General features: G+C 35.8%; 3 protein-coding genes, 1 non-coding gene and 1 pseudogene across 6 annotated transcripts; 3 read left to right on the forward strand and 2 right to left on the reverse strand.

The window, feature by feature from the left end:
- Positions 1–353: 353 nt before the first annotated feature.
- On the forward strand, positions 354–439 carry TRNAM-CAU (transfer RNA methionine (anticodon CAU)). The gene is given in 2 exon segments: positions 354–391; positions 404–439. It is a non-coding gene; the product is annotated as a tRNA-Met (tRNA).
- Positions 440–701: 262 nt separating this feature from the next.
- LOC141836637 (tubulin-folding cofactor C) lies at positions 702–1947 on the forward strand. Its single transcript, XM_074724144.1, has one exon. It carries the CDS (start codon positions 702–704, stop codon positions 1794–1796), a length of 1095 nt encoding a protein of 364 aa, XP_074580245.1. The 3' UTR covers positions 1797–1947.
- Positions 1948–6407: 4460 nt separating this feature from the next.
- Positions 6408–14078, reverse strand: LOC141835981 (calmodulin-binding transcription activator 2-like). Of its 2 annotated transcripts, none has more exons than XM_074723399.1 (7): positions 13727–14078; positions 10987–11106; positions 9095–9210; positions 8570–8658; positions 8004–8046; positions 7122–7314; positions 6408–7025 (listed from the first exon to the last, which is right to left on the reverse strand). In XM_074723399.1, exons 1-7 carry the CDS (start codon positions 13743–13745, stop codon positions 6928–6930), a joined length of 678 nt encoding a protein of 225 aa, XP_074579500.1. In that variant the 5' UTR covers positions 13746–14078; the 3' UTR covers positions 6408–6927. The 2 variants fall into 2 exon arrangements, with proteins under 2 accessions (XP_074579500.1, XP_074579499.1); XM_074723398.1 differs by having other exon boundaries at positions 13706–14078.
- A 2613-nt stretch (positions 14079–16691) lies between these two features.
- LOC141835982 (pterin-4-alpha-carbinolamine dehydratase 2, mitochondrial) lies at positions 16692–22252 on the forward strand. Of its 2 annotated transcripts, XM_074723400.1 has the most exons (7): positions 16692–16798; positions 16880–16920; positions 17998–18095; positions 19283–19368; positions 19544–19667; positions 20782–20850; positions 21904–22252. In XM_074723400.1, exons 1-7 carry the CDS (start codon positions 16757–16759, stop codon positions 21990–21992), a joined length of 549 nt encoding a protein of 182 aa, XP_074579501.1. In that variant the 5' UTR covers positions 16692–16756; the 3' UTR covers positions 21993–22252. The 2 variants fall into 2 exon arrangements, with proteins under 2 accessions (XP_074579501.1, XP_074579502.1); XM_074723401.1 differs by lacking the exon at positions 16692–16798 and having other exon boundaries at positions 16897–16920; positions 18003–18095.
- Positions 22253–22787: 535 nt separating this feature from the next.
- On the reverse strand, positions 22788–23498 carry LOC141835983 (uncharacterized; annotated as a pseudogene).
- Between the last annotated feature and the right edge of the window lie 714 nt (positions 23499–24212).

The following is a 24212-nucleotide window of genomic DNA, read 5'->3' on the forward strand; positions in this document are numbered from 1 at the left end:
ATGACGGAGTAGAGTTATTGAAATGGATAAAGGTTGAATCTCGACGAAGCTGAGTCAATGTCCTCGTGATCAATTGTAACTTTTTGATTTACCTTCTCACATATGATTATGAGACTGATCATGTGGGGTCGTTGGATGGTGGATTTTATTATTATTTTTTTTTTGCTAAAGAATTGAACTCATTGTACCCGTTTTATTATTTATTTTCTCTATTAAAATAAATTTGAAAAGTATAGATGGGTTTAATAGATGATATAATATCACGTGATTTGAGTATATAAAGCTAGGTTTTAGGTCGTGTTGTGGCAGAAAGATAATATCTTAATTAATAATCTCTGACAGAGTACCACGCTGGGGTGGTGGCGCAGTTGGCTAGCGCGTAGGTCTCATAGCTTCTTGAGTCATCCTGAGGTCGAGAGTTCGAGCCTCTCTCACCCCATTAATTTTTTCACATGCTAAATAATTAAATAAAAAAATTTGCTAATGAAGAGATGAATTTTTATTTATAAATATTAAGAGATATTTAAACTTTGAAAGGCATTTTAAGAAAAGTAATATTTTTTTTTAAAAAAAATTATCCGAACTAATTTTAACTCAAATTTAAATCAAGTCAATTTTTTACTGCCATTATTAACAGCGGCCCAGCCCATATAAATTCCATCGTCCTTGCGGAATTGCAGATCTGTTCTCGGCTCAGTGAAATGGAAGCCGAAGAGGGTTCGGAATCGCAGCAGCCGCGCCACCCCGCCGGAACCCTGGATCCGGCGGGGCAGAAGAGGCACGCCGCAATGATCGACCGCCTCGCTAACCTTCACCAGTCCCGCCTCCAGCAGTCCGCCACCCGGAGCGCCGCTGCCGCCGCCTCGCCCGCCTTCGAGTCCGTTGCCGCCTTCCTTACCCGCTTCGATGAATCTGCACGCTCCGTGGAGGCCGATATCAAGCGATGCCGCGCCCTTTCCGCAGACCCGGCGTCGGCCCCTTCCCTGAAGCCCGAGCTCGAGAAAGTAGCTGCCTCCATCGCCGACCTCGATCGACTCGTCGCTGAGAATTCCTACTTCCTGCCATCCTACGAGGTTCGGTCCTCCTTGAAGGCGATCTCCGTTCTGAAGGAGGCCTTGGATGCCGCGAACTCCGAGCTATTGCCCAGGAAAAAGTTCTCTTTCAGAAACAAAACTTCCAAGAAAGATCCCATTTGTTTGGTTAAAGAAATCGAGGAAGAAAAAGGCCCTTCTTCGGAAAAATTGGATCCTGCGGCGGTCCGGGACTCGCCTGGATTTAGGAATAAGGAAGGCTCGATCTTGATCAAACATTTCAGGGCATCCAAAGAGGAAGAGGGTGATTTCACTCTCTCCGATCTCAATTCTTGCGAGATCTATCTCAAAGGCCGGCTTCGGGCTCTCTTCATTCATAGGCTTACGAACTGCCGGGTCTATTCTGGTCCTGTTCTTGGGTCGATCTTAATAGAAGAGGTGAATGACTGTTTGCTGATGCTTGCGTCGCACCAGATTAGAATCCACCATGCCACAGCTACTGATTTCTATCTCCGGGTCAGAAGTCGGCCAATAATTGAGGACTGCAGTGCAGTGAGATTTGCTCCCTACCGATTGTTTTATGAAGGGATTGACACAGAGCTACGAGACTGTGGACTTGGGGAGGAAACAAGAAATTGGGCCAATGTAGATGACTTCAAATGGTTAAGAGCAGTGCAGTCTCCCAATTGGTCTCTGATACCGGACGAAGAACTTCTGAACACCATCAATGTTTCAGATGTCAATGAGCAATGTGAAGACAAATAGCTGATTGCAACCTACATATTCATGGTCACAAAGGGTATGTTCAATCCAGTTATGCTCTCCTCTATGTTCAAAAGTTATTTGAATTGACATTAATCTTCTGTTCTATGTTCAATACTTTGTTTCAATGATTGTGCACTTGCATTTCAATTCATTAACTTCTGATAGGTTATCTTCATTGTTTCATGCATTTGCAATGTGCTGAAAATAAATTTCCAACTTACTGTTCTTCTAAAATGATAGTTTTTGGAGTTTATCTTAGTCTTGATCCTTATATTTCAATAAAGCTTGAAGACCTATTTACTTGATTATTTGTCTCAAGGTGAAGGCTATAGACATCAATTGATCACAAATAATAAATGATATTGTGCTACATCAAATTCTTACCTTTGCATTGTAAACAAAAATTCGGTAGCGAAAAGAATGTTCCCATTTGAACTCCTAATTCCTATTCATTCATCCTAGAAGATAAATTTTATAGTCAAAGAAGATCCATAATAGAACATGAAAGACCTTAGTAATATGATGTTTTACTTCTCTTTCGTTTCTTCCCTCTTTAGTTCACTGCCCTTGGAGCCAAATGGTTAGGGGGAACAGTATCGAGTGATTTGATTCATGTGGTGAATTTATTCTAATTTGGACAACTAAACACATTAGATCAGTTCAGAGAATAAGGGACGTGCTGACTCCTTTGCAATGGTGGAAAAAGAAGGTATTTAGTTGTTTAGCTTGTTGAAGTTCATCATCCACTGCCATTTTTTTTTGGATAAAAATCAAAAGGAGAGAAACATCAAATACGTGTCCTTTTTTTTTTTTAAAGAAAATCAAATGGATATCCCATCAGTGATTTTATTTCGAAAATACCTTTTGACCCAATGTTGTTGTAGCAGTTACTGGAAGCTGCTATAACGTGCAGAAGCTATCAAGTAATTGCTACAACGTATTTAGGATGAGTTTAAAATTTAAGATTTCGGATTTACATCATATAGAAATTATCGAATAGCTGTTTAGGATGAGTTGAGGATTTAAGGTTGTAGCAGCTATATAATAGCTTTTGCAACTGTTTTAAAGTGATTTTGATTAAATTTAAATAATTTTGACTAAATTGATAAATAATATTTTGATATAATATTATCCGGAGAATCTAAATTTTAAAATTTAAAATTACTCTAAATATGTTATAGTAGCTATTTGATAACTTTTATATGTAATAGTAGCTATTGGTAGCTTATACACAGTGTAAATCCTAAATTTCAAATTCTAAATTCATCCTAAATATGTTATAGCAACTATTGAATAATTTCTACACGTTGTAGCAACTACTCGATAACTTATACATATTGTAGCAGCTATTGGATAGTTTCTACACGTGTTAAAAATTTTAAATTCATCTTAAATATGTTATAGCAACTATTTGATAGCTGCTAAATATCGTTTCTTCATGTTGCAATAGTTTGTCCCCGGGGCAATGGTGCCGCGGTAGGACATCCAGGTTATCACCCAGGCACCTGCGGTTCGATCTCCAGGTACGACGTATTTGCAAGAATTTTCCTCCAAATGGGAAGCGCAATCAAAGGATGCTGGGCGTCTGAGTTGGCCGTTGTGTAGAAACTTCCGTGGGACCGGACCGGTCACCAGAGTAGTCAAGACTAATTTGAATTTATCATTTTTTTTTTCATGTTGCAATAGTTACCCGTAGCTATAACAATGTTAGATCAGAAATATTTTCGAGATAAAATCATTCAAGGAGCATAAATGAGGTACCATGTCACGATTTTACAAACGACGAGTGTCCATTGATTTTTATTTTATTTTATTTTTTTACATGTGGACTTCTCGAAGTCTACTATTCAAGCAGTTTGGCATGAGGACTTCTCGTAGTCTACTCACCAGCAGTCTACTGCTTAATCACTCTGGTCAACAGCAGTATTAGAAATTTCATTGCGACGTTTGACATTTCTCGATGAATACTTTTCTACTATTGGCTATGACTCTGGTCAACTTAGAAATCTCATGGCGATACTTGACATTTCTCGTTAAATCTGTTTCAGTTTTCTAAGAGATTATTTTGTTGGAAATCTGACAGTGATATTTGACATTTCAGTTCTTGAGCAAGTTAATGTGTTAATTTATAATATGGTTAACTAATTGGCAAAATAGATTGAAGTTGTGATAGATACAGAAGAATAGATACAAATATATAACAATGCCCTGCTTTTGTTTCATTTTGTTATATATATTACTTTTGTAAAAAGGTGGAATCTGTTATCCAACGGTCTCACATGATCAGTTTCACGACCGTCTACGATGAGTTAAGAGAGGTATATTGAAAAATTATAGTTGATTACGATGGAAGAGGACATTGTCTTGATTTCGTTGAGATTTAAACTCTTGTTCACTTCTTTTGTTCCGTCGTAATCAACATAGTTATGTTCCAGAGCTATTAGTACACTGATGAATATATTTTCACTAATGAAGTAAAGATTTAGAAAAAGAAAAAATTACATAAAAAATTTGTTCGATCTATGCTGATGCATCATGCATGAAGCCAGGAAGCATGTTTCAGTTCATCAGCATTTTGAGCAGGAGGCGGCAGCCACGGAGCAGGTTGCTGATCGTGGGCATCTTCGGCAGAAGACGTCGCCGGATCGTGCAGGAAGCAGGTTTCAGATCATCGGCAGGAGGCGAGGCTTCAGCAGGAGCAGGTTGCAGATCGTCGGCATCTTCGGCTGAAGAAGGAGTCGCCGGATCATGCACACTAGCAGGCGGCCGGAACGCCGCCGTGCTGCTCAGGCTGTCCTCCTCCTCGCCGCTGCAGTTGCTCAGGCAGCAACGCGACGGCAGCGACCGATCATCTCCGGGGGGCGCATTGGAAACCGCCAGGGGACGAGGAAATCGAAGTGACTCGGCCGTGCTGCGGTGGAGTTCAGCGTCGATCGGCGAGGAGGCGCTGTAGCTGTTGCTGCCGGAGGAGGAGGCGGCGGCGACCGCGGCGATTGCGGCGACCACAACGAGGCGCGGAGGAGACGAGCAGGCGCCGATCTGGCGCTTAATCTTCACCCCAGCCGCCTTCCCGCGCTTCGCCGCCCGCTTCCTCGCCGGTGCACCAGGAGGCGATCGCTTCGCCATCGATGGGACGCCGCCGAGCGAAGTGATTTCGATCGAACCACAGTGAAGATTCAGGATACATAAAAATATAAAAATAGAAGGGAGAAAATTTCGGCCAAATTTATGGAGAAGCGCAACTAAACTGAGATAAAACAGAACATTTCAAAGAAAAAAAACAGAATATTTTTTTTTAAAAAAAAACGCAACTAAAAAGAGATCAGACCAGAATTTAATCTTTATGCTTAATTGCTTCAAAATTAAAAACATAAAAAGGAGAAATTTTTCTAAGAAAAGTAGTTGTTGATCATTTGGGATACAAATGTTTAGAGTTCATCCTCCGTATGCAACTTTAAAAAAAAAATCTAGATTCGTCCCTTTTCTTTGGTAAGTCTATTCTAATAATCAACTTAGTTATGTCCTGGGAGTTAGATTCAGGTCCCTAATGCATGATATAGTGGTAAAGATACATGGAGATATCTAGAATATCATGGGTCGAATTTTAGTTTATGTAACATTATACTTTTTGATAAGGGTGAGTAAAAATTTGATTAAACAGGATAAATTGATTGAACTGACTGAATTATTCAGTTCAGTTGTTTCAAAATTTCAATTATTTTTTTTTTTAAATTTGATTAATTCAGTTCGATTTCGATTTTAAAATTTCTTATTCAGTTAATCTGAATTAATCAAATTAAAAAAGTAATTTATAAATTTTAAATAAATAAATTTATAAATCCTTAATTAATAAAATTTTTATTAATATTTAAAAAATTTGGTTAATTCAGTTAATTTGATTGAAAATTGAATTAACCGATAAAATATCAATTCAGTTTGTTCGATTTTTATTGAAAAATTCGGTTGGTTCTAAAAAAAATCGATTTATTCGATTTTCGATTAATTCAGTTCGGTTCAGTTTTAACTAAATACTCAACCTTACTCTTTGATGAGAAAAATATACATATGAGTCGGGTCATGATTAAGTACTTGAATTGGGCGGAAAAAAAATCAAATCATGGGTTAGTACTTGAATTGGAAAAAAATATGAATCTCTTTATGGACTATGATTTAGTACCTAATGGAGCAGAGGGGTGAAAGTCTGGCCATTGATGTCCAATAACATGAAGGTCGGATCATGATTGAGTACTTGAATTGGGAAAATATATCAGACCATGATTGAGTACCTTTGTAGACCATGATTGAGTATCCAATAGAACATAACTAGCTTTAGCAATAGGATAATTGTGATGGTCTGGCCATCAGTATCCAAGAACACGAATGCTATTCGGATTTACCCTGATCACCCGCGAGAAACTTCCATGGGACTAAACTAATCAACTCTAAAATTAGTCAGTTCGAAAAAAATCTAGACTATTTAATTACATTGGAAACTAAAAAAAATAAAACTATCAACCACTGAAAATATAAAACTATGAAAAGAATATCAGAAATGTTTTTCTTCTTTTATTTGAATTTGTTCGAAGTATTTTCCTATTTATTTCCATCCAAGCAAATTAAAATCTCACAATAAATAATCACTTCAAAAAATTCTGTACAAGAGCCTTGAGCTCTGTATGCAAAGATGTACCTGTCCTACATACACTTTTGTTCCTACTAATATAAAGGCTTCAGCAAGTAATTGAACAAATTGCTCAATCAGAATGCCTTTCGAAACCTATAGAGTGACAAAAGATAGTTTACATTGAATGAGCCAAAGATCTATGGAAGGAAATAAAAGAATTCCAGTCTTTTTCTATGAGTAATCTAGCTGAAACAAAACACTACCCAGCATTCATGATCTCATGAAGCTTGTAAAATTCTCCAGAAAGTCATCCCTGATTGTAGTATCAAACTGTGCTTTTGGGCTCACTATAACCTCAAGGCTCGTTAGGTAGTTCTATCTTGTTTCGAAGTTAAACTACTCTCAGATTGCTTATATTCATTCCCTGGAAATGCCCTGAGAGATCCAAGCCACATGAAGAAAAAATGCTGCTAGGAGTGGTGACACAAGGGCGAAAGGTTGATAGTATTATTCGTCGATCATCATGCTGCCGCATCTCAGCGAAAGGGTGGTATCTGGAAGTTGCTTGATAATTATCCGCTGCATCAAAGCTTGCTTTGGATATCCTGCAATGCAAGCTGAATGTTAAAACATGAACTTGATAATTCTGATACTTTCAGGTGATGCATAACAAATAATGCGTGTAGCAAGTGCGGCGGCACCTGATTCGGCGTCTTCATATTCCGATGTGTGGGAAGTAACGGGGCTATCAGCGCCCATCGTCTGTGAAGGCGGCTGGCTCTGGCTTATGGTAGAATTAGGAGTGGAAACTTTGCACATTTGGGTAACTTGCTTAACCTCTTCTACTTCTCGTGCACGACTGAGACTTGTTGTGCGGCTGAAACTTGGTTTATCCTGAAATATATTTCAATTAAATGGTCGTTAATTTATGGTTATAGTCATTTATGAGCAATTACATCTAAAAAAACATGCATCGACTGAATGTATAAAATAATAAACTTTAAGTTCGACACGTACTACTTCCAATCTGGCCCAAAATGATTGGCAATCACTGCATCTCCAGCAAAAGTTTATTAATCAAGGTTTAAAGTATTGATCTGTACTGAAGTTTTAGTCTCCAACCGGAATGACATGGTTTCAGTACAATGCTATGGTGACACCGTCATGCTTCAAAGCATGCCGACATCAATTCATTTTAATTCTACAATTCTCTTCCACTTAACTTGTTTACAATCGAGTATAAGTCTATAACAATTAGAAAGTCTATTGAATTAAAGAGTAAAAGCTTGACTATGGCTCAAGATGATTGCAAATGTCTAGCAATTTGCTTTAACTTCTTAGTCAATGGTCTTTCCATTTCATTTTCTTAGTAGATTACACAAGCGAATATGAGAACAAGCCTAATAATGTAAGTCAATGAAATCAAAGTTTATCAATGATTGCAAGACATAGTTTATGTCAATTTTAACATAGGGACAAAAAAACCCCTAAATGTTATGTAACTGTCAGACGGAAATAAGCAAGATGGATAAAGGAATCTCTAATGAGAATGCAAGTATTTGAATAGGAAAGTGAATTGCAACCTTGACTTCACGATAATGGACGAGGACAATGTGCATTAGATCCCTGCAACAGGAGATAAATCAATAAATATCTGGTGCAGATTAAGATTTACAGAAAATATAAATAATGAGAATAAAAGTTCATGTGGAAAAACTAACAATAGTTAAGGGATTCAAGGCTACACAAAGATTAATCCAAAAACAATTAAAGCAAACTTAATAGTCAGAAGTCAGCTACTAATTTAACAATAACAGTGCAAGGATTTTGATCTATTCAGAATTCCAGCACTGAAGATTCAATGTCTATGGTTAACTGAGAGAGTTTGTGCAAAGATATAATACATGTTTTTTTCATAAACTTGGAAAAGCCCAGCCTTTGAAAATTGATTTTTGTGACAAAATTTGGATGACTTTTGACACTTCCAACAGAACTCACGAATTGTTTTTTGAAAAGATGTCTTATACACATCAACAAAAGAAAATGTAAAAAAAAACAACTGATAAATAACAATCATCTAGATATGCTTGAAACTAACCAGAACACTATCTATTATCTAGATAGTACAAAAAGCATATCTAATACATACTCCTCCAACATCCAATAACTGCGTCTTTGAAATTTTTCATTCTCTTCACCATGAGCATAATAGCAATGAAGCATATCAACACTGCCAACCTGGAATCAGCAAGTTCAGTTTAGTTAAATTTAAAGTCAAACTTTGGAAAATTCAGATATAACCTAAGTTTGCATCTATTAGACATCTAATTGACTTAAATCCACTACGAACTTAATAAATAGAAAGGAATTTACTTCAGAAAGTAAATGAAACTCTTAAGCATACTTCTTAGTATGTGGATGCATCCATATCATGGCTATAGTATATCAAAAACATAATTGAAAAGCTACATTTGGCCTCCAATGAAGCAAGGCAAAACTAAATAACAAAGGGACACAAAAACACCATGTGATACTCATGGATATCAGGTGCACAAGGCAATTTTCCTTGAAAGTGTTCAGGAGGTGATTCTATTTTGATTAAAATCAAAAGCAAGGTTTACAAGATACTGTATCTAAAAAATCATGGAAGCACACAGTTACAAATTTCACCTACTTTTAGTCTCTCATGAGCCTCTTTCACAGTCTTTCCATCCTTTTTCTTTCTCCAGTTATGACCATCCTTCCTGAAGTACCTTGATACTTTTCTATCAAATAGGAATAGGGATCCACCTAATGAGAAGAAAAAAATCACAATTCTGCAATATTTGGAGTATGCTAAACCGAGCAAACATATTAGTCTTTGAGTTAACTAATAACATTAACATCCATGAAGTGACATGCAGCCCACATGAGAAGGGTGAATGGTGATTTAATTATTTTACAACAGTAAACTGTATGTGCAAGCAAGTAGATTAAAAATATAATAGAACAAATAAATCAACAAGCACAACAACAAAACCATGCAAATTGCAACGTTTATAGTGGTTTGGCCTTGGTGACCTACTCAACTCCAAGTTGATAAACAAACATGCTCTCGCAAAAGAGTTTGATCACATTCAAAACTCCACATGTTTGTCCTGCTTATTTTGGGTCAGCTATATGAATTTTATCCATCGACCTATATCAAAGGTTATATTATTAGTATCTAAATTAATCATTTCATTTTTTTATCATCTTAACTACAGTTGTCTTTTGTTTCCAAGATTCAACTGTTTTGGCTATAAAATTTATTGCTCACCTCTCTTTTTGATAATCTATTTGAGCCAAACTTAATTGCTCTGGAATATTAGTATTATTTGTTTATCATTCTATTAACTCCACACTTTCATATTAACAGTCTCATTTGTGCTATATTATATGTATTGCTTCATCACAGTATAACACTCAAATTCAACAGGCATAGCAAGTTGTACCACCGTGTTATGAAAATTTTCTTTTATCCTGAGGTATGCAATGATCACATAATCCTCCAAGAGGTTCTCTTCCTTTCTTTCTTGTTGGATATGAGCAAGTTCTACCACTGTGTTATGAAAATTTTCTTTTATCCTAAGAGGTATGCAATGATCACACAATCCTCCAATCATCTCCCTTTCTTTCTTGTTGAATATTAGCTCCAAGATATTTAAAACTCATATTTTATCAATAAAACTGCGTTTCATATAACTCATTTTTTTCTACTTCATCTTAATAACCTTTAATTTTTGAAGTTTTTCCATAATTCAACCTTTGAATTTAATCTAATTACACTATCATCAATTACACTATCTATATAACCTCAATCTCACTTTAGAGATGGCAATAGTTTGGGTACCCATATTTTTAGATACTACCAAAGTCAAATCTAATTAATAAACCACTACCCAAAACCAATTACCGCTACTTTACATGATAATGGTATCCAACTTAAATGAGTAAAAATGCAGGTATCCATGATTTTAAGTATACCCAATGATGACACCCTAACCCAACTATTAAACATAATTAGCTATTCGAACCCAACTTATACGTGTCAGGTATCCATTGTCATCCCTGTCTCATTGCTTTATGAATTAAAAATATATTTCATGACTAGTAGACATAGAAGTAAATTTGGAGCAAGTTAGACATGTCAATAGACTATTTGAAATTCAAAATTAGGGTAAGCACGATAAGCAAATCTGGAATCTGACTTTAAAAAGTTGAGTACTTGATACCCAATTACTAGGTATACATTGCCATCCCAATCTCACTTTATCCATCTCTACAAAATCGCAGATTGCTAACAATGATTGAAAATCAAAATTGGAAGCAAGATATTCAAAATTCAAAATAAAAATTAGAAAAAAAAGATTAGGGATAAGCATGATAAGCAAATTCGAAAAATATTGTTAGAAACATACTGACTTAAACTACTCAAGATTCATATTTTGGCTCACAGATGAAACACATTATAAGCATAAAATATCAATCAATAAGTACGATTATGAGGAATAAGCGAGATATTAAAAATTTACATAGTTTTCATACTGGGAGGTTTATTTGGCGGTTCTGGTGCAATACGAAATTTCTTATAGTTTTGAAGTAATTCACAAATTTCAGCAGGGCGTAACCATCGATGTTGTGCTTCCACAAGCAATTGTTCAATATCTGCATATTCATTAAAAAAATCCTCATAAGAGAAGCGTAATAAAGATCAAGCACTTACAGGAGGAGGAAAGTGATGTATTTGTTTAACAAAAGGAAGGTGAGTAAAATAAGAGAATGCTCAAGAAATTAAAATGACAAACACACTGAAGTCCCACTCAGGATGTTTTTTGTTATGAGGAGAAAAATAGTTAAGCCACTGCCATAAGTTGCTGTAGTATTGTATTGTATCCCACATTAGGCAGGCTGGTGGTACTTATGTTATACCAATATGAAATACTTGCATATATTGCATGACATGTTTACTATGATATTGTGTTTCAAAGCATAGCAAAATTGAACTTAGGGACTCAGAGCAAGCCAGAGCTAACTATTCCTTTGCGAAAGAAAACATATAATTGGTAGTGAAATCAATTAGCTGTAAAAAAAAAGTGACCAAGCAGTGCATGACTGCAGAGTGAAGAGACAGATGGACAAGGTATCACAAGATGGAAAGACATTATATCATAGTAGTCTAATCCCATAACCAACACATCATTTAGGCAATTTATGCAGTTCTTTGTGTGTAGGAAAACAGCAAATCATGTCAGGGGAATCATCAAATCATCCTTTAGTGCTTGGCACAACTTAAAGGAAAATACAAGATGCATCTTTTAAAATATTATGTTTTATATTTAATACATAAAAATTATTCTAACCAGCAATGTGGTTTGTGTCAATATAAGCTTTATCAAATGATGAAATGCATTCTAGCTGTCTCTGGTATGTAACAAAACAGCAAGTCAGGTGTGTCAAGAAAAATGTCATGGCACAACTTAAAGGAAAATGCAATATCCATCTTTTAGAACATTATGTTTTACCCTAAGTACGTTTTATTCTAATTCGGCATGAGGCTCATATCGTATCAGCTTATGAAACTAATTAAAGGAATAGAATAGTAGTTATCTCACCATGAGACACATGTTCCTACTGTCCATGTTATTTCTTGGACAGATTTCAAATGCAATGAACATGTCAAGCAGATAAGCTGAGGTATCGCACTGCCTGAGGCACTAGGTAGACACTATATTTGACAACTATATAACACATTCAAATCTTTACTCTTTTGATGGAAATAGCCGATTACTTAAAAAGAGGGCAAAGAAGTACAAATTCAAAAGTAGGTTGAATTATTATAGCAAACTAACTTTTTGACCACCATTTTCGTTGAAAAGAAATAATAACACATACTTTTTACTTTTGTGAGGTTATTATACTAAGTGTAGTATCATCGGCAAGAGGATAGAAGAGAAACATATGATGAAAATGAGTAGAGAGGTTAGTGTCGGTTAAACAAACCATGTTTCTAACAATGCCATTTCTAAAAAGAAGATTTAAACTACATGATTTAATGAAAAATTGAAAGATAATTGGTTGCTTTGAATACATTTTAATCTCTTAAAGATTCATTAATGCATTGCTAGTTAACATATTATATTTCGGGTATGCAAGCACCAAAAGTACCAAGTGTTCACCCAGGCAATGCATGATTCATTGTGCCTTGCTTCATTTTAGTGATTTTGATAACATTGGCTTATTAATAAAAATGAAAAAACTCCCTAACTTTCATGTCCATATTGCATATACCAAAATATCTGGATTGGAATATACAGTCCACTTATGGTAAGCATTTAACAAGTAGGATTTAGAGATTCAATAGCAAGTGAATAATATGGTAACCAATGTGGCATGTTGATTGGATCAGTTAAGTACGATCTGAGCAATTACTAAATAAACATTATATACAATAATTATGATTTTGAAAGTTTATGTATAAAGTTGTTACAATCAAAAGTTTTGGACATATCTGTTAAATAATTACTAAAAGTTTGAAGTACATGTGAAAAGGCATAGGAAATGAAGAATTTACTGTCCCATGAATTTTGTCCTTTTTTGATTTTGATGAATCAATTATAATTATTATTATGGTTTTTGGACCTTTAGATCTTTTTTGATAAGTGGTGCATCCTCCACTAGTAATGCAGAGAAGGGTTAGTTAACCCTTTAGTAGATTTACATATGCTAGCATGCTTGTGACTTTTATTCGTTTTCGGAAAAATCACATTAGAGACAGTGTGCCAATCACATACACTCTTGTATAAATTTAATGAAGCATTGGATCTAACCCTTCTCTGCATTACTAGTGGAGGATGCACCACTTATCAAAAAAGGATATAAAGTTCTAAAAACCATAATAATAATTAAAATTGATTCATCGAAATCAAAAAAGGATATAATTCACGGGACAGTAAATTCTTCATTTCCTATGCCTTTTCACACGTACTTCATTTGTGCAACTGCACTGCACACATCGATCTCATCCCAAGGTAACAGAACAGAAGACAAACAACAAAAAGAAGAAAGAAAAAAGAAACAACCGTCATCCAATGAATTGAAGAAACGAAAATTATATAACTGTGTCAAAAAAAATTCACTTTTTCGCGCAAGGAGACATCGAGCATCAGAATAACACCAAAATCAAGTCAAAAAAAAAAAATCTCAACGAGCATACGAAAGAAGAGGAAAAAGTTACAAAAACAAGCAAGCAGAGAAAACCTCTCACCGAAAGATGTATTTACTTCACCTCGTTTAGCGCCCGCCATCAATCGTCCCCGACAAATTATTCACCAAAATCCAAACTTTCCTCGATATCCCATATCCTCCGCCATAATCGAGACACAAAGCGCCAGATCCACTGACAAGGTACCGAAAGAATAACTACCAAAGCCGTTAAATAGCGAGAGCTGATCGCGCGAAACTTCCTGGATGATCACCAGCTAGGGCTCCAAGCAGTAGATGCGCCACATCCGCATACATCGATAGAGACAAAAGAGTGAACGTTCGGAGAAGGAGACCCCCAGAGAAGAAAAGATCAGGCGTCGAGCCGCCGAGATGGAAACGGGTGGGTGCGGGTGCAGTGCGGAAGCTTAGAAGGAGACGGCCATCATCGACGGCGGATTTACTTCATCCAACCGCATTTATTTATTTATTTAATAAATAAATTTATTTATTTACGTGGCCATCAGTTTTACCAAAATACCCTTCTCTTGCCTGTTTGTCTGGCGGACGTGTCGTCGCCTGGAACCTCTGTACACACTCACCAACAAAGACTTCTTATTCAATGCGATCTGGGTCCCACTGTGGGCCCCGGCGGGTGGGTGTGAGGTATCGTCGTGTAAAGCGTGTGCGACAACTTGGGATCTACGTAAGACGCGATGAAGGTCGTTTTCCTCCACTGCCTTTTTGGGCTTTTCTCATCCCCTGGATCCTCTCCGATCCGTAGAGCAGCCAGGGCCTTTCCATTTCCTATTATTATCCGATGTGCTGGTAGATGGACGGCTAGTAGCATGATCAAGAGAATTTAATGGAGACTCATATAGATACGGGTTGTAGAGGATCCTACCGTCTTCAACCATAGCCCCAGGCAATTGGTCTGGCCGGTTCGGCTTGGTTCAATCTAGTTTTTCTTTGAAAATGTCAAATTTATGGCAGATAATTCAATTCACTAGTGTAATTCTAATACTTTGGAAAATAGTGAGATGGTTAAACTTGTCAATGATAGATCGACATCTTGAATTCAAAATTCAACTATGATAAATTTATTAAAAAAAATTCAAATAATTAGTAAATCCGAAAATGCTGATGATTCAATTGAATCATCATCTTCACTTCCTTTATAAAATCGGTCACACAGCAGCATTTAACTATAATCACTCAAACTAAAATTACAATGATAATATTTTTAATTGATTGTATGGTCTATTAATAATTTATATTAGGGTCGAGTATTCAATTAAAATTTAACCGAATCGAATTAAATTAATCGAAATTGAACATAATTAAATTGATTTTTTTGAACTAATCGAACTAATCAAATTTTTAAATAAAAATTGAATAAATCGAACTGATAAAATATCGAATAATTTAATTTTCAATCGAATTAACTAAAATAATTAAAAATTTTAAATATTATAAAAATTTATCAATAATTAAAAATTTATAAATTTACTTACTTAAAAATTTATAAATTATTTTTTATTTTAATTAATTTAATTTATTTGATTTAATCAAATAAAAAATTTTAAAATCGAAATCGAACCAAATTACTTTAATTAAAAAATAATTAAAAATTTTAAATAATCAAATTAAAATTTTAAATTCGAATGATACATTCGATTTTATTAAATTTTTATTCACCCCTAGTTTATATAGTAAAGGAGTCACGAAAATCTGTTAAATATAAGATATTTTATAAAATAAGTGTATCATGGCAATAATTTAGATAAATTTAAAAGTTAGGCGGATGATGATTTAATAAATTAACCTAAGATTTTAGATTATTTTGAAAATATCCTTTAAACTTTATTGTCTCTTAATTTATTTAATATCGAACTTTGATGAACATGTTCAAAAACCTAATAAATATGAAGCAGCATTTTAAAAATTATCTTAATTTTTATCATTAAAATGCAATAAGAACAAAATATTTCTATTGAATAGGTTCCTTAATTAAATTAATATAAAACTATTATAATATTCACTTTTTGTTAAAATAATAATATCCATCAAACTAGTCCAAAAAGTTGACATCATATTTTTCCAAGTCAATAAAATGTATAATATTTGTAGTGTCAATTTTTTTAAAAAAAGAGATAATATTTTTAAAATTTTAATTTGGTCTTAGTCGGCCCCTCAACAAATGCTTCAAAATATAGATGACGTCATGAGATGGACGATAATAAAATAAATTAACAAGAATTTTCCACGTAGCAATATATAACATGGTCGGTGGGGCCCACCAAATGTGGGGACAGGGTGATGTAGGTCGGTGGACAATTGGTAGAATTTAGGGTTTACAATGGATGAAACTTTGACTTGTCGAAGGGTCTACTTCGCAATTGTAAAAACATGAAGGAGTTTTTTTTTTTTTTTCGGAGCAATGGTGCAACGGTAGGACATCCGGATTGTGATCCAGGGATTCACGGTTCGATCCCCAACTACGGCATATTTGCAGAAATTTTCTTCCAAATAAGGAACGCAATCAAAGGATGCTGACTGGATTGGTCGTCGTATGCGCTTCCCGATTTACCCTGGTGGTCGGTGAGAAACTTTTGTGTGACCGAACCGGCCACCCCTAGGGATTGAATCGGTCACCCTCAGGGATTGAGTCCATGAAACTGACTGGTGGGAAACTTTTGTGGGACCGAACCGGCGCGCTTCCCGATTTACCCTGGTGGTCGGTGGGAAACTTTTATGGGACCGAATCGGCCACTCCCAGGGATTGAACCGGCCACCCCCAGGGATTGAGTCCATGAAACTGACTGGTGGGAAACTTTTGTGGGACCGAACCGACCACCTCCAGGGATTAAGTCCATGACTGGTGGGAAATTTTTGTGGGACCGAACGGGCTACCCTAGGGATTGAATCCATGTTATTTTTGAATATTCGCCAGTGATAATCTTCGATGATTTAAAAAAAATAAAAGGAGCTATTTTGAATTTTGCCAGCGTCGGTCGTCCAGGTGCCCTCGCTCGTCGGCGGCGCATAATCATTTTCTTCTCGGTGGGTTCTTCCTCCTCGCCACTCGTTCCCATCTCGATCTGATCCTTTAGCAATGAATCGTGTGCTGCAAACGCGCTTCTGTTCTCTCGTCAATGTTTGGTTCTTAGTGCCCTTCCCCTTCCACCTTACTGTCAATTTGAGATAATCAAAAATCCCTCTTTGCTTTCCTTCGCAGGTGTCCTTTTCGAGGGCCACTTCGCTCTTTGCCGATGGATGGTACAATATACCTTGCTATTTGCCTTTTTTTTTTGTTTTCTGTAAACATTTTTGTTACCTGAAAAAAAATCATCTTTTTTTCTTATCTTCTTCTGCGATTGAAATTATTTGCAACCTGTGTTTTGGTATGGGAAACGATGATTCCTATGTGAAGATAAATAGACAAGTTTGCTCCTCGAACTTGTATTCTGCTATGTGTGCTAGGGTTACTTGTTGGGGGAATATGCAGATCACAGCGAAGGATATCACATTTTTGAGTGTTTCATTTTCCTGTTCTAAATGTTCTGTCCATATGATTTGGCTCACATGTAACACAGACATACTTTATTGTGTGTTTCTCTTTAGTGTTTTTCGTCACGAGAGCATTAGGGACAATACATGATATGTCTTCATGACGTCACTAGTGTGTGTTTCCATGTGAACTGTACGAGTCAATGTAAAGTTCCTGATAGTTTACTCAATGGAAATCACATGCACAACAATGGAATTCCGCAGGTTTAGGTTTCGTGTGTGGTGTGCCTAGTCAATATGTGAATATAAGTTCAGCAAATCAACTTTTGTGGTCTTAGATTATTGATGTGTGTGTGTTTTTTTTTTTTTTTGCTGAAATTTGGACTAGATGCATTTATGAGTGTCATTTTTTCCTTTTTCACCAGTTGGCGCTGTAGTTCCACTTCCACCTGAATCCCTTTCCTATCCTTGTCATGTTTATGAGAAACTATCCTTGTTATTATTTTCTATAGACTAGCATCCGTTTCATTAAATTTCAGACTTACTTCCTGTAAGTATCAGACATATGTGTTTTCCTCTTCAATATGTTTCTAATGTGTGGACTTCCACATCTAAAGGAATTACCTTTTGTCCTAGTTGTGATTCAGCCCGTTATACTGCATCTGGTCTGCACCTCCTTCATACATGTCAATCTATCTTTTTTTGCTTTAAGTCATGAGCATTGCATGCAGTACAATTACTAAGCCTTTAATAGGTTATTTACAGCTCTAAGTTTGTCTTCCAAGATTTGCTTTTGTTTTTTTTTGTTTTTCTTTTTTATCTAAAAGCTTTAAGCGACACATGCAGTTCAGCTCATGGAGTTGTCAAACTGCAACAAGGCTATCTTAACCTACCATCTAATAGGAGAGTTATCTGTGGATTTAGTTCTTGTTCTTTGTCCCAAGGTGTGTATCAGCTCTCTCTATCCTATGTTACCTTATAGCAAAGGACAAAAGAATTTATGTTCAAATAAATCCTTGATTGACTCTTGTTTGCCATTAGTTATGCAGCAGATATTAGAAGCCTCATATCAAAAGAGTTTTTCACCTATAACTAACCTGATTTGCCACCCTATTTATAATCAAAGTCCCATTGTGCATTCTATCCCCTTCGTTGTAGTATGCTTTTCAATATATTTTGTAGCTGGAATTACTTCTTAGGAGCCATCTGTCAATAAATCAACACTTAAGATCTTCCATGGGTAACAAGTTCCAGCACTATCTTATATTTGCTCTGCTACTAATTGAAATCAATTAATGTAGTTCCAATTGGTTGTATGATTTGAGCATGCATTTGATTAGCACAATTTTCTGTTTGATTCAATTCTCCAACAAATATAAATTGTTAGTGAGCTGAATGAGTTAGGCTGGCTGAGTCAAGTGGGCAAGCTAGGTAGATCAAGTGGACTTATGGGTGGGCAAGTTGGAGAGGTTGAGTGGATTTAGGAGTGGGGGAACATGGTCGTTTAATTGAAAGAATAACATTTTTACAAACAAAACATAGGAATTAGAATGGTCCATCTGTTTTATTTCATGAACCTAACTAAAGTATACATATTCCTCTGCCATTCTCTAAGAATAACTAATTCTATTCCTTATCGATTTTATTCCACATACCGAACATATCATAAGTATCTCATTATGAGGGATATCATTGGCTCTGATAATTTGTAGTCATCAGTACTAAGCTTCTTTGCTATTTGTTTATCAGAACAAGTTAGCATGCAAGCGCACATAAGTAGAATTGTTTTTCTTTATCTGGTTTAGGTCAGACATATGTATTTAGATATGGAGACCAAGTGGAAGTTTGTTTATAGCTTTTATGAAAGACCCTCCTACTTCAAGACTTTTTTTCATGTCCAATGTGGGACAATTGACCCAATTAGAAGTCTAAGATGTTACTTGTTCTTCTCTACTACTTTCCCATTCAGTTGTTTTCTTAGGAAGATATGCAATGGTGAACCATGTTATGTCACATGTTCTATCGATACTTGTTGTTTCATGTTGTGAATTCCAGACCACAAGAACTATTTGTTTCAATCTGTATCAGGGCGGGTATTTATCTTTATTTCATTCTTTCGTTATCACTGCAGATTTAGCTGGCAAGAAATGTGTGCCGTGTAATGCAAAGGATTTACAAGCAATGCCTGAGCAATCAGCTAATGAACTACTTGCACAGGTTCAGAATGATCTTCTGACTTATTTATTTTTGTTTATAAAGCCAAGAAGTATTGTGTAGCTAATCATACTCTTGATAGTAATTTATCCTACAACTCAAATATGGACACTAGCAAACCTCATATTCTGTCTTAACTTTTACAAGGCATGTTTCTGATGCTTGTTTGATAAAACAGGTTCAAGGATGGGGATTGCTAACTGAAGGAGGTATTCTGAAGTTACACCGATCATGGAAAGTGAAGAGCTTTACGAAAGGATTGGAGTTCTTTCAACTTGTGGCAGAAATTGCTGAGGCAGAAGGTTGTGTTAAAACCATTTTCTTTTGTATCGATATGGACTAAATTTTCTCTACAACTTACACAAATAATTTTCCTATAAATTCATGCATGTTTATCTTACTTTTTTTTAGAGTCTAAATGTTTGTCTTACTTTTTGCAATTCTAGCAATCCAATATGAATCTGTTTATAATTCTTTCACCTCCATGCCATATGTTTTACGATGTCATCTTTCCATTAAGTAACACTGTCAGTGCTTGGAGGTAATACAAGAATTAAGAAACTCTAGGGATGTGCTATTCATTTTAAAACATTGGCAACATTATGATAACCATTCATGAGATCCAATGTTTACCAATGTCCAATGGTGGTTGGCCAATGGCTAGGATACAAAATGGATTGGAGAAGTAGGGAAGGGAAAGATAGGAAAAACTTATTTATTTGAATGGATTCATCAATGAGGTCTTACCAATGGTCGATGGTCAGCCAATGGCCGGGATATAAAATGGATGTGGAGGAGAAGGAAAAGAAAGATAGGAAAATACTCAAATGGATTTATTGACCGAGAGAAAGGAATCGAGATTCAATTTTTCAATCTGTGCTTTCCACTGAAATTGATTTGTCCAAAACCAGAGGGACTGGAAAAAGAAAACAAAAATGTCACCCCTAACCCCCGGCAATCGTCAGACTACTGTTAGTCAATCAACAGCGATCACCAGACCAACAATAAGTGACCTTTGAAGATTACCAGACCATTGCCTGCAGGTTGTCAGAGATCATTCGCAGTTGTTGGACCTCCACTGGCCGATTGTTAGTGATTGCTAGTATTGGATTTTCTGGTTGCAGTCCATCAGTGACGTTCAGCAATCACCACTATCATCATCTATTCATCCCTCCCCTTTTTCCTTTTTTTTCTAGTAAATAAGATTTTTTACTCCTCTTTCCTTCTGTTCTCTCCCTCTCTTTCTCCACTTTTCTTTGTTCTCTTTCTCTCTTTTCCCATGTAACTAAATAAGCCCTAGAAGGTCAGGATGAACTAATTGTTATTGTCAGTCATTGTAAAAAAAATGAATGATTTCAAATTACTAAAAAAAATATTTTCTTTGTGCATCTGCTGACACTCATGTTCTTTATGCAGGTCATCATCCTGATCTTCATCTGGTTGGTTGGAATAATGTCAAAATTGATTTGTGGACTCATTCAGTAGGTAAGTTTTAATATCGTTATATAACAAATCGGTTTTCATGGTTAAATGGGCTTCTTCAAATTGCTTGTGGCCACCGATCTAGAAAGTTTTAAGGGTACATGCTTCTGATCATTTAACATGAAGCTTAGCAGTTCCTTCTGTTGAATGTTTTACTGGTGCATTTAGTTTCCGTTGTTTTCTCTGTAGAAGATCGCATAGGTCAGTTCATTTTTTTTTATTTTTTATAATGCATACTTCACAAGTTTATTCTCTAATGGTCAATCATCCACTGCATCAATTCGTATATTCAGACAACTGAAAGCCTTGTAAGACAACCTTCATATATTGCAAGCCAACAGAAAATCCAATAAAAATGAAATAAATTTCATATTTGATATATTGCATCAGCACCTGAATAAAGCTTTCTCAGTTCGCTTTAGACGATAGTCGTAAAAAGTCTCTAATTTTAGTTTTTAGAGCTATCACTTTGACAAGATATGTTATTGATACATTTCATAGTTGTTTCGATACATCCTTGTGTTGATTTTTCGGAATTATATACTATGTTTTGGCACTCAGATTTGATTAAAATTTGGTTGAATGCCAAAATAAAGAACACACAGACAAGCTAATGAATGATTCCTTTAAAATGTCATTAGTGAGTCAAATATCAATTTTTTGTGCCTGATGGATGGTTGTAAGCATCTACCCATGTTTCGATAGTAAACCTTAGTCAAAAGCATAAATGGTTAAATTGTGCATCACTGTCTCCATCTTGACACTCGATTAAGTTTTGGTTAAACTCGATTAATCTATGACAAGATGAACCTCAACAAGACAAATGTTTTTCCTCATTTCTTTTCATATATGCAAGTTTCCCTTTAACTACACTTTGGTTTAGGGTTGTAACTTGGTGTGACAATCAATAGAAAATTCTTACCGATACATACTTGCAAAACCAATTCACTTTCATGAGATTGGTACTTGCGTGTTCTTATCGAAAACTATGTTATACTTCGCGCTACTGGATTTATCGAAAACTCATGTAACATAATTGTTTGTTCGATATGCCAGGAGGGCTTACTGAGAACGACTTCATACTTGCTGCAAAGATCAATTCCCTCAAGATCGAACATCTCCTGAAGAGAAAAACTGCACGTTGAACACTACATGCACATGCCTCTCACACTGTCTGTTCTTCATGTGTCTTTTAAGCGTGTTGTCTCTTAAAACTCCTCTACAAATTTGCCCCAGTGCTTGTAGTGTTTGGATATTCATGATCGGACGAGTTATGAAACCGATCGGACAAGTATGCATATTCATAATCGATCGACATCGCCTTTCCCCGACTTTCTCCACCATATTTATGTGGAAGTTGTACAATGTTTTCACTCTTTATCCAATATTGTGCCATCTTAATCTACCTTTTCTTTTGCTTTTCTTGTTTAGGGTGAGTAAAAATTCAGTTAAATTGATCGAACGGATCGAATTTAAAAATTTAATTCAGTCATTTTAAAATTTTAATTATTTTTAAAAAAAAATTAATTAATTCGATTTAGTTTTGATTTTAAAATTTTTTATTCAGTTAAATTAAATAAATCGAAATAAAAAATATAATTTATAAATTCTTAAGTAGGTAGATTTATAAATTTTTAATTAATTAATAAATTTTTTATAATATTTAAAAATTTTAATTATTTTGATTGAAAATTGAATTAATTGATATTTTACTGATTTGATTTGTTCAATTTTTATTTGAAAATTTAGTTGGTTCAGTTAGTTAAAAAAATTTGATTCAGATTTGATTTTAGTTAATTCGATTTGATTTTAATCGAATATTCAATTTAAACCTTGTTGATGTCACATTTTCGCATTTGTTGTTCTTGGAGACCATGTATATCGGCATCACCTCTTCCCTTTTTTTTCGATTTCTCCCATAAGATCTATCCTCTCATAAACATAGATATGCCATGGCAAGCAAGTTAATTTGTACACTTAGTTTGCATTAAAATTAGATATAATTGTGGTCTCACAACTTCTTGTTAATCCTTGTGGCACAAAGAGCCTAGATCGATCGACTTGATCAAGGCCAAGGAGGAACTCTGGTCGGGCGAGTGCACAAACTTGCAATTGGGACACGACAAGGCGACCTTGGTCATCATCACCAGCATGTGGCACCGTAGGCACACGGCCGCCACCATCTCCTCCTCCTCCTCTGTCGTCCTCCTTTCCTCTTCTCCTCCTTCAAAGGCACAACCCGTCTTCTTCGACGGGGTGCATGATAAGTTGAGCTCGAGGTCAAGGTCCAAGCTCACCTTCATTGCTTTAGGGTCGACCTTTGAATAATGTCTCCATCCCAACTGTGACACATCGATCATGTATAAACAAAATGACATCAATTGACATCCTAGACTTCTACGACTCACCTTGATTTCAGGGTGAGCATCGAGGAGGTTAAGCTCTGTGATACTACCTCCCCCTTCCTCCTCTCTAGCTAATTTCTTTGCCGACTTGGAAGCCTCCGCGGCCGACGACTTCCTTTTCCTTGACACCGTGCGGCTCTCGAGCCCTATGCATGGCTTCTTCCTCCTCCTCCTCCTCCGCGGGGAAGATGGCTGTTTGCAAGGACACCATGGGCGATGTAACAGTAGAAGAGAAGTGAGAGAACTAGTCCTTGTTCAGTGGAGGATGTGCTTGATCGGCTTGAGCTAGCTACTTATAAAGGCCACAAATGCTAGCAAGAATCTAGTTAGATTGGAGGGCCAACATGAGCCTTGCTTTTCGATATCGATCAATATGTTTTTACTGATGAAGAAGAAGAAGAAGTGGATTTGATGCAACAAATGCTAAATGCATTGGTTGGGGAGGGAGGAATGCATCCAGTTGAGGGATATGAATGCAGTATGGCTCCTCCTTATTTAAAGCAGCCACCACCTTTTTTGTTCTACTGTTTCATTCTATTAATTAAAATCCTTCTGCAAAATATGAACTCCAATTAATTTTCATTTGATGATAAAAATTATTGAAATTAGAAAATTCAATATAAAAACACTATATCCACCTGCCTCCATTAAATGATTTAAATCGTATTGAATTCCCCAAATTAATGAGGGTATTTATGGAGAGGAGATACAGCTTAAAGGGAGGCTCATTAGCTCTAAATGAGCACCACCGGTCTCCGTTAAATGCCAACACCCACCAATACTATACTGGGACAAACTTTATATAATTAGTAGTCATTTATAATTTTTACATATAGTCACATATAATCATAAGATTGACCATGTAAAATCGTTGGAATGGCAGATTCCATCTTATACTCAAGAAAGACAAACTTTACCTGTTTCAATTCACTGCAACTCCCCTTATTCCAAGTTCAAGCA

Source organism: Curcuma longa, chromosome 10 (genome assembly GCF_044706935.1).
Source record: "Curcuma longa cultivar G26 ecotype Majalengka, Jawa Barat chromosome 10, ITB_CL_G26_1.1, whole genome shotgun sequence".
Taxonomy (NCBI): domain Eukaryota; kingdom Viridiplantae; phylum Streptophyta; class Magnoliopsida; order Zingiberales; family Zingiberaceae; genus Curcuma; species Curcuma longa.